The 15,558-nt window shown below is 41.0% G+C and overlaps 1 protein-coding gene across 3 annotated transcripts in view; it reads right to left on the bottom strand.

The window, feature by feature from the left end:
• The window catches only part of kif5c (kinesin family member 5C), a 29,731-nt gene that overhangs the window by 10,050 nt on the left and 4,123 nt on the right, over positions 1 to 15,558 (bottom strand). For 2 of the 3 annotated variants that reach the window (XM_027010056.3, XM_027010058.3), the window contains exons 2-13: positions 11,006 to 11,093; positions 10,774 to 10,847; positions 8,599 to 8,703; positions 8,068 to 8,116; positions 7,857 to 7,912; positions 7,406 to 7,493; positions 6,959 to 7,083; positions 5,910 to 6,014; positions 5,282 to 5,430; positions 2,194 to 2,342; positions 1,120 to 1,286; positions 459 to 527 (exon numbers count right to left, since the gene is read on the bottom strand). In XM_027010056.3, the coding sequence (XP_026865857.2) occupies positions 459 to 527; positions 1,120 to 1,286; positions 2,194 to 2,342; positions 5,282 to 5,430; positions 5,910 to 6,014; positions 6,959 to 7,083; positions 7,406 to 7,493; positions 7,857 to 7,912; positions 8,068 to 8,116; positions 8,599 to 8,703; positions 10,774 to 10,847; positions 11,006 to 11,093 (1,224 nt within the window). The remainder of the gene's footprint in view (positions 1 to 458; positions 528 to 1,119; positions 1,287 to 2,193; positions 2,343 to 5,281; positions 5,431 to 5,909; positions 6,015 to 6,958; positions 7,084 to 7,405; positions 7,494 to 7,856; positions 7,913 to 8,067; positions 8,117 to 8,598; positions 8,704 to 10,773; positions 10,848 to 11,005; positions 11,094 to 15,558) is intronic. The other variant, XM_081720851.1, reaches the window with a different exon arrangement.

Below are 15,558 nucleotides of genomic sequence, written 5' to 3'. Positions count from 1 at the left end.
TAACCTTTGAAGGTCTATACAAAAAGGAGTCATTTCATATAGGCTGTTTATATGTCTGTGCAGATTACACCAGATTACATCTGTTTTGGAAAAAAAGATGAATGATTCTGTTTGACTATTGCTATTTATCATGTATACAGCAAAATCTCTGTGGTTCCATAATATTTTTTAGTAGTTTGGACATTAAGTTGATAGAGCAGTTATATAACACTTACATAATTAATTATGAAATGTAGTTATTCATGTATATGGCCAGCGGTGCCTACTATCTACTATCACAAGATTTCATAAAGAAGTATATAGGTTTTGTATAGTAGAGTAGGTGTGTTATACGTATGGAATTTTGTATGCGTTACAAATGTTCTATGACATGCAGTGCTGAGTTTCATGAATGAGCTGTGAGAGAAAGGAAAGTGCTTGCAGATGCACTGGGGCACCACATAGGGGAGCAGGTTCACCTCGTCCTGATCCACCATCTGCTGTTTCAGTGACTCTGCCAGCTGACTCTGCTGGTTGATCTCATCATCCTGGAGAAAGAGAGAGAGAGAGAGAGAGAGAGAGAGAGAGAGAGAGAGAGAGAGAGAGAGAGAGAGAGAGAGACAAGTGAGTGAGATTAAAAAGAGAGACAGAGACAAAGACAGAACAGACAGAGAATGAGAGAGTAAGAGAGATACAGATTAGAGAGACAAACAGAGAGAGAGAGAAAGCCAGTGATCTGATAGCCTGTTTACACCTTGCACCTAACGTGATTCATATCTGGAGTGTTTCTGGATTTACTGGCCAGATTCCTTGTATACTTTTCACTAAAATGCATCCCCAGTGTCACCAGGTGAGATCTGATCTTACTTTTCCACGTAAAAAAGCACACCAACCTACACATCGTTTTGGTTTTACTTCCTGAAACCTTTTCATGTGCTCAAATGTGGCTTATTATCTCTTAGCATGGTGTGTCGTTTGAGGGCATGAAACTTCTGGAGGAAGGGACGGCTGTTGATTGGCTGCCTTTAGCATCCCCTGTGCAATCAGGCTTCACGGTGCTGCTCTTACCATGAATCCTGACCTGAAATCCCTTCTCTGACTGTATGCTGCCATGAAGTATTGCTTTTCAATGTTGTGCACCTTGTCATCTAGTTGCTGGTAGAGACTGTTGATCAGTTCCTCATACTGGGTTTTCTCTGGGTCAGAAAGAGGCTGGGGAGGTGGAGCCAGAGTGTCTATTATGGGTGTGGCTTCTGCATTCTTTGATTCCTTCCTGTTATGCTGTTCTTCAATTGGAACTGTCTCGCCTGAGATAGAGAGGAAAAAACAGACAAAGACATAGAAAGAGAGGTGATGGAAATAGGCGATTGATTGCGAACCCTTTGGATGGTGTCAAGTTCTTTCTGAAGACTTAATTTAAATAGCTTATCTGACTGGCTGCTAAAAGCTTTACTTTATTGTATATTTGCCAGTATTACAGAACACTATAATTTAATACTCTTAATTTGGGGGCTTATTTAATTAAAGGGATGAAATGTATCAAAAATATCTATATCTTTTGTAACGAATAAGAAAGTGCATCAGTGTAATTAACAGACATACAGTTTGTATGTCAGGCAACAAACTAATTATTGTGGGTATATAGTTATATTTCAAGATTATCTGTATATAATTATACATTTATAAAGCAGATATGAACCCCTCTTCAGGTACAGCTGGAAACATGTCTGTTTGCCCAACTATCAGTCCAGCTAACAGCAAAGCAGCAGCTTAAATCAATAATAAAGCACATTCTCACAACAGAAGATATGAATATGGATTTTCATCCTAAACTAACAGGTGATGAGGTGCTTTAAGTCTGTTAAATGCCAGTAGACCAGATTAGCCTCCAAAGTGATGATCCTTTTAATTCAGACTAAAAAGCGGCACTGAGACCTCAGGGCAGCCCAGTTGACACGGGGAGGAGACTCGGCCTGAAACATCAGATGTGTAGCTAAGAAGCTTCAAGGGCTTTGCGGGCTTTGAAGTTCAGAGATTGAGGCGGGAGGGTCTTAAGTGTTTGGATCGTATCCATCATGTGCCACATCGTATCCATCATGTGCACTACTGCCATATTCAGCAGAGAATATGACACAAGATGTGGGCACCATATATGGCTTATTTTGAAATCAGACATGTTTCTTATGCTGCTCTTGTTCATGTTTCTCTTTCTACCTTTTCTCCAGCGCTTGAGCTCATTCTCCAGACGCTGAATGATGATTTTCAGACCTCGGCTCTTCTCTTTCTCCTTGTCATACTTCTTCTTCCACTCCTCGGCCGTCAGCTCCATGTTAACCGACACTGTGTTCTTAATGGTCTTCGCCCTGTAGAGAGACATGTGGGGATCTCCATCAATTGTGTGCATATGGCAGAGTGCTTTTTACTGCTCTTCATTAACGCTAAAGTAGTCATGATCGTGGTGACAAAAAAAAGGTTTTTGATCTGTAAAGGAGTCGCTTATGATAATGATCACGGTCTCTCTGGGCTCCTTGTTTTTAATTAAGCATTGCTCTGGCTGGTGGCGAACCCTGACTATAATTCATATGAGTAGTAAAGTATAACTGAACTGAATACACACACTCAGACACACACACACACACCATTCCTAGTCATAGTCAAGCTAACAGCCATATGCATTATCAGAACTTTCCCTGACCAACAGTCCACATAGGGGGGGAATCAGTCTTCATGACACTGAGAGGATAAGGGAAATTGATTTGTAATCACTTTAGCACTGTGCTCTGCTTTAAGCACAGGTGGACTATCTGCTTTAAGCACAGGTGGACTATCCGCTTTAAGCACAGGTGGACTATTTGCTTTTAGCACAGGTGGACTACCACAGGCTATTACACCAAAACAGAGACCTTCTCGTGACACTGAGCTATCCTGCTTCGGTTCCAAACCCAACTTATCTGCCTGCCACAGTCGAGCTCACTGACAGTCTGACATGGCTGGAGCTTTTCTGACTCCCACACACTACCTTCACTGCAAACAGGTCTTAAGCCATTACTGTAACTATCAGGGCTATATAGACTCCGACTATGAAGAAGCGACACGTGCTATGTCCTCTTATACATAATGATGTTGATAATAGCAATGGATACTGGCAAAACTGTTTCAGTGGTTGTTTTTTCTATGGTTATTGAAATGTAATATGAATGTAAATTCTGCAATTCTGCATTGTATTTGGAAGCCTAATCAAACATCGGGGAATCAAACATGGACAATGCTAACGTTTACCCGTAGCCATACCGTGACAGAGCCCCTCCCCAATGGCGCGACTCCTGGCGTGCCAGCCTATCGGGCTACGGCTCTGAAACCCATGCCGAATAATAACAGACACAGGGATGGACACACTGACGGGCACAGGCACTGGGACTGGGACTGACAGTGACCGGGACAGGTACATGCACATAATTAAACAACAGGTTTTAAATAAGTATGGGGAAGCTGGCAGGAGCCCCAGCCTGTCCCCCAGTTGTCGGCTGGCTCGGAGTCCGACTCTGCTGTGGGGGATTGCCCTTCACCGAGTTGGGTAGCTTCTCTGGCTTTGGGGCACATGTCTTAGGAAGAGCACCAGTGGTTTTGCTGTGTGCTGTGTGCCCCAGGTGAGGGAGTGTGCTCCGATGATGACGGCACCGCCTCTGTGAGTCACGCTGGGCAGCTTGCTGATTTGAGTGCGACGTGCCTTGGGTGGAAACTTGGGCACTGGAGGCTCGTCGCTCTCCGAATCTGCTGACCATGTGTCCATCACAGACGGGGAATCCTCATGGAGGGCCTCCTCTACCTCCATTACGGGATTCTCCAAACGGTCGACCTCCGAGTCTGACTGGAGACTGATGTCTCCGGTAGTCCTCCCGGTAGTCCTAGTATGGATCGTAGGACCCCGTGGAGTCCGACCCCGGAAACTTATCGCCATCATCCCCATTCTGGTACTCCGTCACGGGTCTGTAGTACTCCGCCAAGTCTGACCCCGTACTACACTCAGGGCCCCCCAAAATTTCCCAGGAGCACTCTCCCCTGTTGAACCAGTGCAGAGAGTTTCCCCGCAAGGGCTGGGGAGGAACAATTACACGCCTTCTTCCCCTTCTTCTTGCTCCTCTTCCCTGGCATCCTTTGGCAGTCAGTGTCTCTGTGACTCGGGGAGGCTTAGCAGGATGCGAAGAGGAGCCGTGATACACACAACGATGTTTCTTTAGACACATGGTAGACAACGTAGCTCTAAGGCCATCGGGGAATCAAACACGGACAATGCTAACGTTTCCACTAAGGACTTACATATACTCACATTAACAACACAGCGAGGAGCAGGTGTGAAACACATGGGCGCGTAGCCACACGGACACACACACGTAGACGTTTGGGGGAGGGGCCGTACCGTGACACCATGTAAGGCTTTATTGCTAACCAAAACCACCATGCAATATTCTTTTAAAACCTATTTCCAAATACAACATTATGTATATATCTGTAGGTACAAATATTTTAGGTGCATTAAATCTTCACAATAAGACCGCTGTTGTATCATTCACAATTTGCAGAGTTTGTGTGAAAGGCATTAGAAGATAGAAAGTATCAGTGCATTTTGGATTTTATAATAATTAACTTTCAGCATCTTGCTGAGGGGAGGGGCAGGGCTTGGGGAATACAGACAGGCTGCTGAGGTTTGCAGGGCATAGACTGCACTTTAAGACAGAGAATGACCTAGGGGATCACAGCCTGCTAGAGAACCCGCCATGAATATTTATGTTTATTAATATTTACAACACTTGCTGATGATCTAGAGTGAGTGACACACACACACACACACACACACACACACACACACACACACACACACACAGTGACAACCATTGTGGGATACTTCCATTTACTTGTATACTATTGTAGATTAATAATGCTATCTGTACACCTAATATTAAACCTGCTCATCTTTCAACTGTTATTTTTTAGAACCTGCTGTTTGGGAAAAAATTCAATTTTCACACTTTCCATGGTCTCCTTTCCTCATTGAGACACCCCAACTGTATTTTTCCTATGTTAGTATACATGGGAACATTTACATGTCTCCGCACATACACTTTAAAGAGGACACTACAAATAAAAATGAATCCTAAAGGAGATCCCTTGGCCTGATGTCCTAGCATGAGTCTTTTTTTATTGAACACAACAAAGCACTACCATAAGTACCTCTTGACAGGAGCGTCTGTTAAGTACTGCAAACGCCAGTGTAAATGTGGTGCTCACGGCATCGCGCTCTGACCTCTGGCCGAACATGAGCGTGGACTTGGTCTCAGCCTCGTTAAAGACGGACGGCGAGCAGCAGATGATGATGGTGGTCCTGCAGTTGCCGCCTAGTGAGTCCTGCAGGATTCGGGTCATCTTGCTGTCCCTGTATGGGACGTGGGTCTTCTGCAGGAGTAAAAGCATGCCATGGCAGCATCATGTTGTAGTGCCATTGACCACACTCACAGATACCGGGTTACACACAGCTGATGACGGTTAATGTTGACATGGCAGTATAGTCATATATTATGGGGGTATAGTTATATGTGTATGTTGTAATGTTTGGATGCGTAATAATCGATTATAGGTTATGGTTGGCTAGAAAGTGACTAGCAAATGTAAATGTAAAATGCAAGGCTTTTCAGGTGAAAAAAACCCTCATATAGCTTTGTTGTGTTTAATGTGATTATGCACTTTTTAGAAAAGTATATAACACTGAATAGGTAAAACACCAGATAGACTGATACATAGACTGATACATAGAAGAGCAGGGAAAGAGGAGAAAGAGAGGGATGAAAGAAAAGGAAGAAACAAGAGAGAATTTGAGAACAGACACAGAGAGGGAGGGAGAAAATGAAGGAGAAAAAGACACACACAGTACTTACAGTTCCTTCAGCCAGCGCTGAGATAACATTCCCCAGAGCAGAGAGAGATTTATTGATATTTTTAGCTTCATCTAAGACAGCTCCTTCTGCTCCAGTTTTACTGACCTTAAAGGAAGAGGTGAGAGAATGCACACACACACACACACACACACACACACACACACACACACACACACACACACACACACACACACAATGATGTTCTATTCTGTTCTGATCTATTCAAAGGTATGTGTATGATGAGTATGTGTGTGTTTGCGTGTGTGTGTTTTCAAGAATATTTCTCCTAACATATTTAAATAATGGTGGAGAACGAGCCAGCATCTACATAATGCTAACTTGGCCCTACCAGCTATCAGGTATTATCAGCCCTCTCCTATCAGGTACTATCAGCCCTCTCCTATCAGGTATTATCAACCCTCTCCTATCAGGTATTATCAACCCTCTCCTATCAGGTATTATCAGCCCTCTCCTATCAGGTACTATCAGCCCTCTCCTATCAGGTATTATCAACCCTCTCCTATCAGGTATTATCAACCCTCTCCTATCAGGTATTATCAGCCCTCTCCTATCAGGTATTATCAATCCTCTCCTATCAGGTATTATCAACCCTCTCCTATCAGGTATTATCAACCCTCTCCTATCAGGTACTATCAACCCTCTCCTATCAGGTACTATCAACCCTCTCCTATCAGGTATTATCAATCCTCTCCTATCAGGTATTATCAGCCCTCTCCTATCAGGTATTATCAATCCTCTCCTATCAGGTACTATCAACCCTCTCCTATCAGGTATTATCAATCCTCTCCTATCAGGTATTATCAATCCTCTCTTATCAGGTATTATCAACCCTCTCCTATCAGGTATTATCAATCCTCTCCTATCAGGTATTATCAATCCTCTCCTATCAGGTATTATCAGCCCTCTCCTATCAGGTATTATCAATCCTCTCCTATCAGGTATTATCAATCCTCTCCTATCAGGTATTATCAGCCCTGTCCCATGACACATCATCAGCCCTGCACTATGATGTCTGAGAGGTGCTGCACCTTCTCGCTCCCAGCCAGGTCCACCAGGTAGAGCTTTCCACTCAGCTTCTTCTCTGTCTCCACATTCTCCTGCTTGATGTTGATCAGGAAAATGCTGTGGCTGCGTGAGCTGTGCTCATTCATGTCTGAGAAGACACATCAGCACAACATTAGGGCAACGTACGCACAACCTAAACAATGTTATTGCAGCGTATGCACAATGTACACAACGTTATGATAATGTGTTGGTGTTAGTGCAAGGTACGAGTAACCTACAGTCTGAGAAAAACTGGGAGTGGTGAAACGTATGACAGCCCAGTGGGATTATGTTTCAGACATGACTAATGAAGAATGCTTTAGTGCAACACGCATAATGAAACAATGAAACATGAGTTCAGCTGTGATCGGCAGAATGCTCTATGTGACTTTTATTATAGAATGAAAGTCCTGGTGATCTTAGCTACTCACTGGTGACGGCCACATGACGATTGGCTTTGCCTTCGTCAATAACGTCCATGACCTCCTCAGGGCTGGACACGAAGCGCTCCGTACAGCCCTTTCCACAGAACGATCCACACATTTAAACACATTCTATTTATTCATAAATATTCAAATGCAGTGCTCATTCTTGCTGTTTACAAACATGTTTTTGTTGCTTATTTACTATATCTATCCATTCCCTAATTGCTATATAAATTTCATTATTTAAATTACAAATAATCTAATTTACAAGAAAATTGTGGATTCTGGACCCTTTGTCACTGGCCCTCTTGTATGATTTTGTTATATGCACATAACAACAGTATTATGCTAGACTTTTTATTTCTGTTTAATCAAAGTGGCAGAATGTTTACTTGAGGAATTCTGTCTTGTTTAAACTCTATCTGATCAATTTAACAGTGAAATCATTTCTGCCTACCTTGACATATGGTACCCTATTCTTATCTTCATGTACTGCCAGGTTTGTCTTGGACACTAAAAGGCAAAAAGAGGTAAGAAGTTGAATGACAGACTATTTATCTTATGAAATTTAACATTCAAACCAGATAAACACTCACACTGCTTCTTCTTTAGTATTATGTCACATAAGCAAAAACCTCTTATTTCAGTTATAAAAAGCTAATTCTCACCATCCAATAGGTCTCTGATTTTGTCCAAGTAAATCTCAAAATAAGACACCTGAATAGACAGAGTAACAAATTATCAAGACACAGAAATACATTATAATGTGTTTGCACTAGAGAAATAATTTTTGAACCCTTAGCCAGGCCCTAAGCTATTTATCATGCTGTCAGCTAATTTTAGAGCGATTACCAAACCAAATCTATGGCTGTCAATGGGTGACAGAGGGAAGTACAGACACATTTTAAAAGGTTTTGGTTCAATAGACAGAGGCAGCATAACAGCAACAGGGAAGGTTAATGGATGTGAACCACACTCATATGGCACAGGTAAAACTCCTGCTGTCACACCAGAGTGTGCCTTGGTCCCTAGAGGTATCCACAAATGATCTGAAAACCCTAGAGCAAGAAATTTATTAGATCAACCGCTGACGTGTTATACATACGGAGGAATAGCAATGTAAATGTTGTGGGTTTTAAAGAGGCCAGCAAAAGACACTTAGCCTTTCTGAGCTGTTTTTGTTTTTTTTTTCATTTTACCTTGATGTGGAACTCCAGGTTCTCGTCCATGGAGTAGATGTGGTCAAAGATGTCCTGAGCAATACGTGGAATTATGCCCATATGTTCCAGGTCATGGAGTTTTCCCTGGGTGAGAAGAATGGAAAGAGGGACAGGACAGATGTCATTTGAAGAGATGGGGCATTTATGATCAGGCAGGATGATGTTTTCAGAACAAAGGCAAAACACTTGGGTCATCTGCAGCACTTAGAGTGCAGGATGCTTCAACACCCTTCCATAGTGTGGTTTCACGTTGAATGCCTGTGATTCTAGATGGACATGAGATATGTATTTGACTGCAGGAGGCTCATATTCCTTCTCATACTGAACACTACTTCATATGATATAAAAGTCTGAGAGAGGGAGAGAGAGAGAGAGAGAGAGAGAGAGAGAGAGAGAGAGAGAGAGAGAGAGAGAGAGAGAGATGGGGGTTGTATTTGCAAGTGATTGAATATCTTTAATATCATTGTATATCATCTTCACTTTATGTGAAGTCGTGTGAATGCAGAATAATAAAAACCAAAATTAAAAATAAAACAAAATAACACTCCAGACAATTAGATTATAACACCTTAAGCATAATAGGATTGTTTGCAGGTATAGCATATCAAAGTTAACGATCTCTTTTTAAAGCCATTTGTCTTAGGACTCCAATTATGAGACACTACCACTGCAATTATTAGACTTCATATTCAGCTCACTGAAAGATATTGTCTGTTTCCAGGGAAACAGCTGCAGCCAATTGGCAGGCAACAGGCACTTATCGTCTGGCATATTGCGAGTGCCTTGGTGTACTCACACCTTATCGCCATTTTAGTCCTGGCGTTAAAGCCCGTATTGCCCATAGACCACAGCAATGTCAGAGAACCTTCAGGATTTTTTTTAAAACTTAGGGCTGCACTATACAGACAAAATATCACATTGCAATTGCAACAGACATACTGTTTTGTGTTATGTATTTAGGGCACGACTGTTATCACATATTAGACGTGTGGTCTTAAGCAATTTCTATGAAATGGTCTGTATTTGTTTGAATGCGTGAGTCGTGGAGATTTGTCTGAACCTTCACAACACACAGGTTCCCAGTGTGACTAGTGAACATGCAAAACTGACAAAATGAATGACATTTCCTGATTTTGCAGCATCTTTTTTATTTCCATTTGCTGATTTGTTCTGTATCTCATTGTCTAAATCTTTCCTAAGGGAAATAAATGTTTTTAACAATACCTACACTTTTATCCCTCAAATGCAATCCTTGGGTTGGGCTACCTGTGCCCTCATTTTCCCTCTAATGCACATAATTTCTTATATATATAGAAAGAGAGAGAGATTCTAATAGTATACTCTAGATAAGTGACAAAAATACTAAAATATGATTTTTTAAATTGTTAATATCAGTAAAATGTTTTGATAGTTTTACACTATCATGGCAATTTGTGGATTCATTCATATCACAGTGGTGAGTTGATGAAGACCTGAACCATCTACAAATTGCCAGTGAAACACCTGTGCATTTGTGGATTAAGACATTGCAATGCATGTATATCACATCACCTGTGCATTTTGGGGTTAAGGCATAATTATGTATGCCAATAACAGCACCCATGCAGTTGGGAAATAAAACATCATTATGCATGTGTATAACTCTGGCCCAAAGGTCCAAACCCAATCCCCATAAAGGATGCTATTTGGTAGGAGGGGAAGGTGAGAGGACTAGGATGGGTTGTTTTGCAGGACTCTCACCTTCACTCACAGACATCACCAGGACCCTGGTACTGCTCCACAGAGCACATATCCCCTTAACGCTTCTGGCGCTACAAAAACTGCAATTTGCAATTTCCTGCCTTATTATGCTCACCAGGACAGATGGCTGGATTGATGAACACAGTAAAAAAAAATCCCCTGATTATCCAGCAGTGGTAGTCTACTCCATCCTGCCTTCATGAGGCAAACAACCATGAGGAAGAATTCTCCCATGACCATCTTTTTACTGGAACTTGTCTTGGAGATTAGTCTACAAGCTACAAAACCAATTTAGGAATGTGTTTTATTCTGATGCTTATTTCAGCTGCAAATATATTGACTCCAACTGTATAAGGCTAAATTAAACCAAATTTCTCCAGGGGCCAGGTAATAATAGAGGCTTTATTAGCATACCTCCATGGTATGCGTCTTCCCTGATGAGGTTTGTCCATAGGCAAATATGGTTCCATTGTACCCTTCAAGCACATCTGTAGAGAAGAAATTGCAGCTAATCTTCATTATTTGTTAGTGCATTGTATGTGAGCTACAAATGTCAAGTCTTATCACAGAAACAGAATACAATAATCAGAGTAGAGAATGGTGAAGAGTAGAGAGTAGAGAGTAGAGAATTTTCAGGCGATCTTACCTTTAACAATCTGTTTAGCACAGGCATCGTAAACCAACTCTTGTGTTGCATTAGGAGGAAGAACGCTGTCAAATATGTAAGGTTTGCCCTAGAAAAGACAACAGAGTTACGTCAGAACAAAGGAAAGAAACCAGGAAGCCAAGTCCATCCCACAGAGCCCTTTTAGGTAGTCACATATGAAATATTTATGTTTTTTCATACTCATCCAAAAAGCTGCTGAGTTAGATAAAGACTTTTTATTTATGTATTTATCTATTTATTTATCATTCTTAGAACCTACACATACAATTATTTTTAAAAAATCATTTTTTGGAACACTTCCTCTACAATGGCACGTACTAATGTTTTAGCCTCTTTAAAATGAGCTAATTACTTAAGCAGTTCCAGCCACTAGTATAATCAGTGCATGGAGATTATCTCAGTCCAAAAATGTTATTGCTGTAACCAGTGCTGTGGAGATTATTTCAGTCCACTGCTGTAATCACTGTAACCAGTGCAGTGGAGATTATCTCAGACCACTGCTGTTATTGCTGTAACCAGTGCAGTGGAAGTTATCTCAGACCACTGCTGTTATTGCTGTAACCAATGCAGTGGAAGTTATCTCAGTCCACTGCTGTTATTGCTGTAACCAGTGCAGTGGAAGATATCTCAGTCCACTGCTGTTATTGCTGTAACCAGTGCAGTGGAGATTATCTCAGACCACTGCTGTTATCACTGTAACCAGTGCGGTGGAGATTATCTCAGTCCACTGCTGTTATCACTGTAACCAGTGCAGTGGAGATTATCTCAGACCACTGCTGTTATCACTGTAACCAGTGCAGTGGAAGTTATCTCAGACCACTGCTGTTATTGCTGTAACCAGTGCAGTGGAAGTTATCTCAGTCCACTGCTGTTATTGCTGTAACCAGTGCAGTGGAAGATATCTCAGTCCACTGCTGTTATTGCTGTAACCAGTACAGTGGAAGATATCTCAGTCCACAGCTGTTATCATTTTCTCGGCAGGTGTCATTGCATATCATGAAGCAGAAGCAATGCGGAATGGAAATGTGGAAAGAAAATGCAAGAATATGTTTAGAACAATTTGGATTGTTTTCAATCTTAAAACCTATATAAGATCATACTAATGAAGTACATTTTAATTAAATGCAAATGACAATAAACACCAACATATGCCTATAACATTTCCTAGATAAAACATATTTATTTTAAAGGAGTACACATCATTTAAGTAGAAAAGACAAATGCTCACCCATGACTATCAATCTGCATTTCCCTAGAGAACAAACAGTTTTGCACACTCTTTCTTTACCTTTATTTATGGCAGAGCTGTGTGGTTGACGTATATCTCAAATAAGCAATAGATCATGGGGGGGGGGGGGGTTTCATCACAAATAACAAAAACTAAGAATTAAAAGATAGAACTGAGTTATTTATTAGGGTTATTGTGTTATTTGTAATTTGTAATATTTGTAATTGTGTTTTGTGTTATTTGTTATTTGTAATGTTAATCTATGCACACCCATTCATTGTGCAGTTAGAAAATAAAAAGGTTGCTCTGTAAGACATGCATCGCTATCAAACAGCCTCGTGTGTTTTGTTCTGTCCACACAGCAGTCGAACTAAATGTTAATGGTGGATGTAGTATTTGATGTACGTCTGCGGTCACATTATCCAAACAGCCTGCAGATCAAATCTTATCTTATAAAGTCATGCACTGTTTTCCTCATTTTGTGTATGCACAAAACAACTAAGGGTTGGGTGCATAAAGCTAGTTGTTACTTAGCAACGTGTTAGAGGAATCATACAGTTTCAGTGTGAAAAAGTGAATAGAGTTAGAGCGCTTCTCAATCAGTCAGACTGTGAGGTTGGAACTGTTGTTTACCTGGCTACATATCCTGTATATTACTAAAATATATATTACTTAACTGAATCACTGGTAAGTCATGTGTCATCAATCACCCTAAAAAATTGTCATGTTTAGTTTTTCACTCTGAACAAGCATCATGCAATTCATTATATGTAATTAATTTTTTAAGATGTAGGACAAATTTCACAGGACAAACTAAGTAGTCACTGAGCTGGGAAAGAGCTGAGCATCAATCCATATTGACTACACAGTGGAGTAGTTGGAAGATTTCTCAGACCACACTAAAGGGTGAGAAAACTAAAAACCAGATCAGAATGGGCATAAAGAGAGAGACAGTTAACGTCTGCGTACTGCGAAACACACACATAAAGGAAAGTGTTGCACCATTTCTCTTGTTTTCTCCAAGGATGGGCGCGACTGAATGGACATAAGGAGCTGCAGGTCTTCAGTACATCCACAGAGCCCTATGCCTTTGCAAGTAAAGGTCTGTATGCATATCATCTGCATATTGAAACATTGTCTGTAGCATACCAAGATGATCTTCATGCATGTAAGGATTTGGGGAGAGCCCACATATTAGTATCTATATACTCTATATCTTATTTATTAATTGATTTATTCATTCACACATCCATTCGTTCATCCACGCAGTCATTAATTCAACACACTGAGCCAACATTGTCATTTAAAAACACAATCTGTACAAATTAGTGAAATCAATTTGCATTACCTATTAGGTGCAGTATGTGTATATGTGTGTGCGTGTGTTCTTAAACCCGCTGCCTCTTGCCACTGGCCGATTGGCCGGTGCTACTTCACTCAGTGTCTGATTAGACAGGCAGGGGTAAGGGACCCCACGGGTGTGGGCACAAAAGCCTACGCTCCTGAACAGACCCTGTCGCCACGGAAACTACAGCCCAAGCAGGGGAGCCCTGCACTGATTGGCTGAGACACAAAGCCAGGTGTCCCTTGGCGTACTGAGGAAAGATGGAAACATGATTGCTGGTCAGGAGGAATGTCTGTCTTTATTTCCAGTCATTGCACTCTGTCCTACTCTCACTCTGTATCTGTTAATGGTGTCACACAGGGGCAGGATATATACCAGTGAGGGGTGCAGGAGCCACCATACAAAAGTCATAACCAGTGCTAAATATCCTAGAGCTGAAGAACAGTTGGAAAAAAGATTTTTGATGGTTCCCAAACTACACATACACTATGAATTGGTACACATTTATGGGGTAATACTCTGTGGCTAGTCACAAAAAGAGCAGCATTATCAGGCTATGAACTATATTAACAGATAATTTATTATTTTCATTCCTGCTTAAAAGGCCCTGTGAATAAAATATATTTCTGTAAAATACAGAGCTCCAGAACTGAGACCTATACTTCACATTCTATAAAGAAAACAAAGGAGAGCTTACATGAGCAAACACATACTCGCACACACAAACACACACACACGCACACGCACACACAAACACACACACACACACACACACACACACACACACACACACACACACACACATGCACACACACGCAAGTGGTCAGGAACATAAAGATGCAGGCTCAAAATGGGATCTTCCTTTGGTCAATAATTAATGCAGATTCTCTAGGGGCGGTCAAGGCCTCCATAGGTGGGCAGATGTGTGGGGGAAGTCTGTGTTCCAGCCAGATCAAGGCTTAAAGCCACCAATACTGTTAAGTGTTCCACGCCTGAGCAGACTCTCTCACCAACCAATCCAACATTACTTATAACACAAATAAATTTCTGTCACATGATGTACGATCTACTAACACAGGGCTGTGACACATATACATGTCAACACTTTGGCTGAAACATCCACTATAATGGTACCAGAAGCCAACTCATGATTGACTGTGGTATACTGAGCAACATTTGCAATGTTATTGTGACAGAAATAGATTGAATGTGAAAAACAAGGAGCAAAACACCAGTACTCAGATGGCACCTTTACATAGAAATTATACTACGTGAATCTTTATGTATGTGTAGAGGTGGGTGGGTGTTTAGCTTGAACGTGTGCCTGCATTGGCAATGCATAAATATTCCACAAGTCCCAGTATTGCTCCATGAATCATGCCTCTAGAACCCCTACCCCATGTCACGATAGAAACATAAATTACTCCTAAGGATTCTGAGTGGGTTTCTATGCAGCCTTGTACATAGAATTCGAACATCAAGGCTGGCCTAAATAAATAGAATGTCGCAATACATTGATTAATAATCTTAAGTGGAGAACAATAAGCTAGAAAGACATAAATTAACAGGCCACTCTAACGGACTGGCCACAGTATACGAACATGTGCGAGTAAAATGACCATTTTTGTTTTATTTCATGAACTACTGACAACACTTCTACAAATTTCCAAATGAAAATATAATTTATAGCATTTATGACAACTGATCAAAATAACAAAAAAGATTTTCAGGCCTTGAATATTGCAAATAAAATAATTCGCACACACAAAAGAAACACTCACTATACTAATGTACTAATGCTTTAACTTATATATATATATATATATATATATATATATATATATATATATATATAGAGAGAGAGAGAGAGAGAGAGAGAGAGAGAGAGAGAGAGAGAGAGAGAGAGAGAAGTGAGAGAGAAAGACAAGATTAAAAAGAGAGAGAGAAAGACAGATCAGA

This window comes from Electrophorus electricus, chromosome 9 (genome assembly GCF_041902795.1).
Source record: "Electrophorus electricus isolate QZ-2024a chromosome 9, ASM4190279v1, whole genome shotgun sequence".
NCBI classification, from domain to species: domain Eukaryota; kingdom Metazoa; phylum Chordata; class Actinopteri; order Gymnotiformes; family Gymnotidae; genus Electrophorus; species Electrophorus electricus.
The sequence above is the reverse complement of the archived record's forward strand: the minus strand, read 5'-3'. Positions and strand labels throughout refer to the sequence as shown.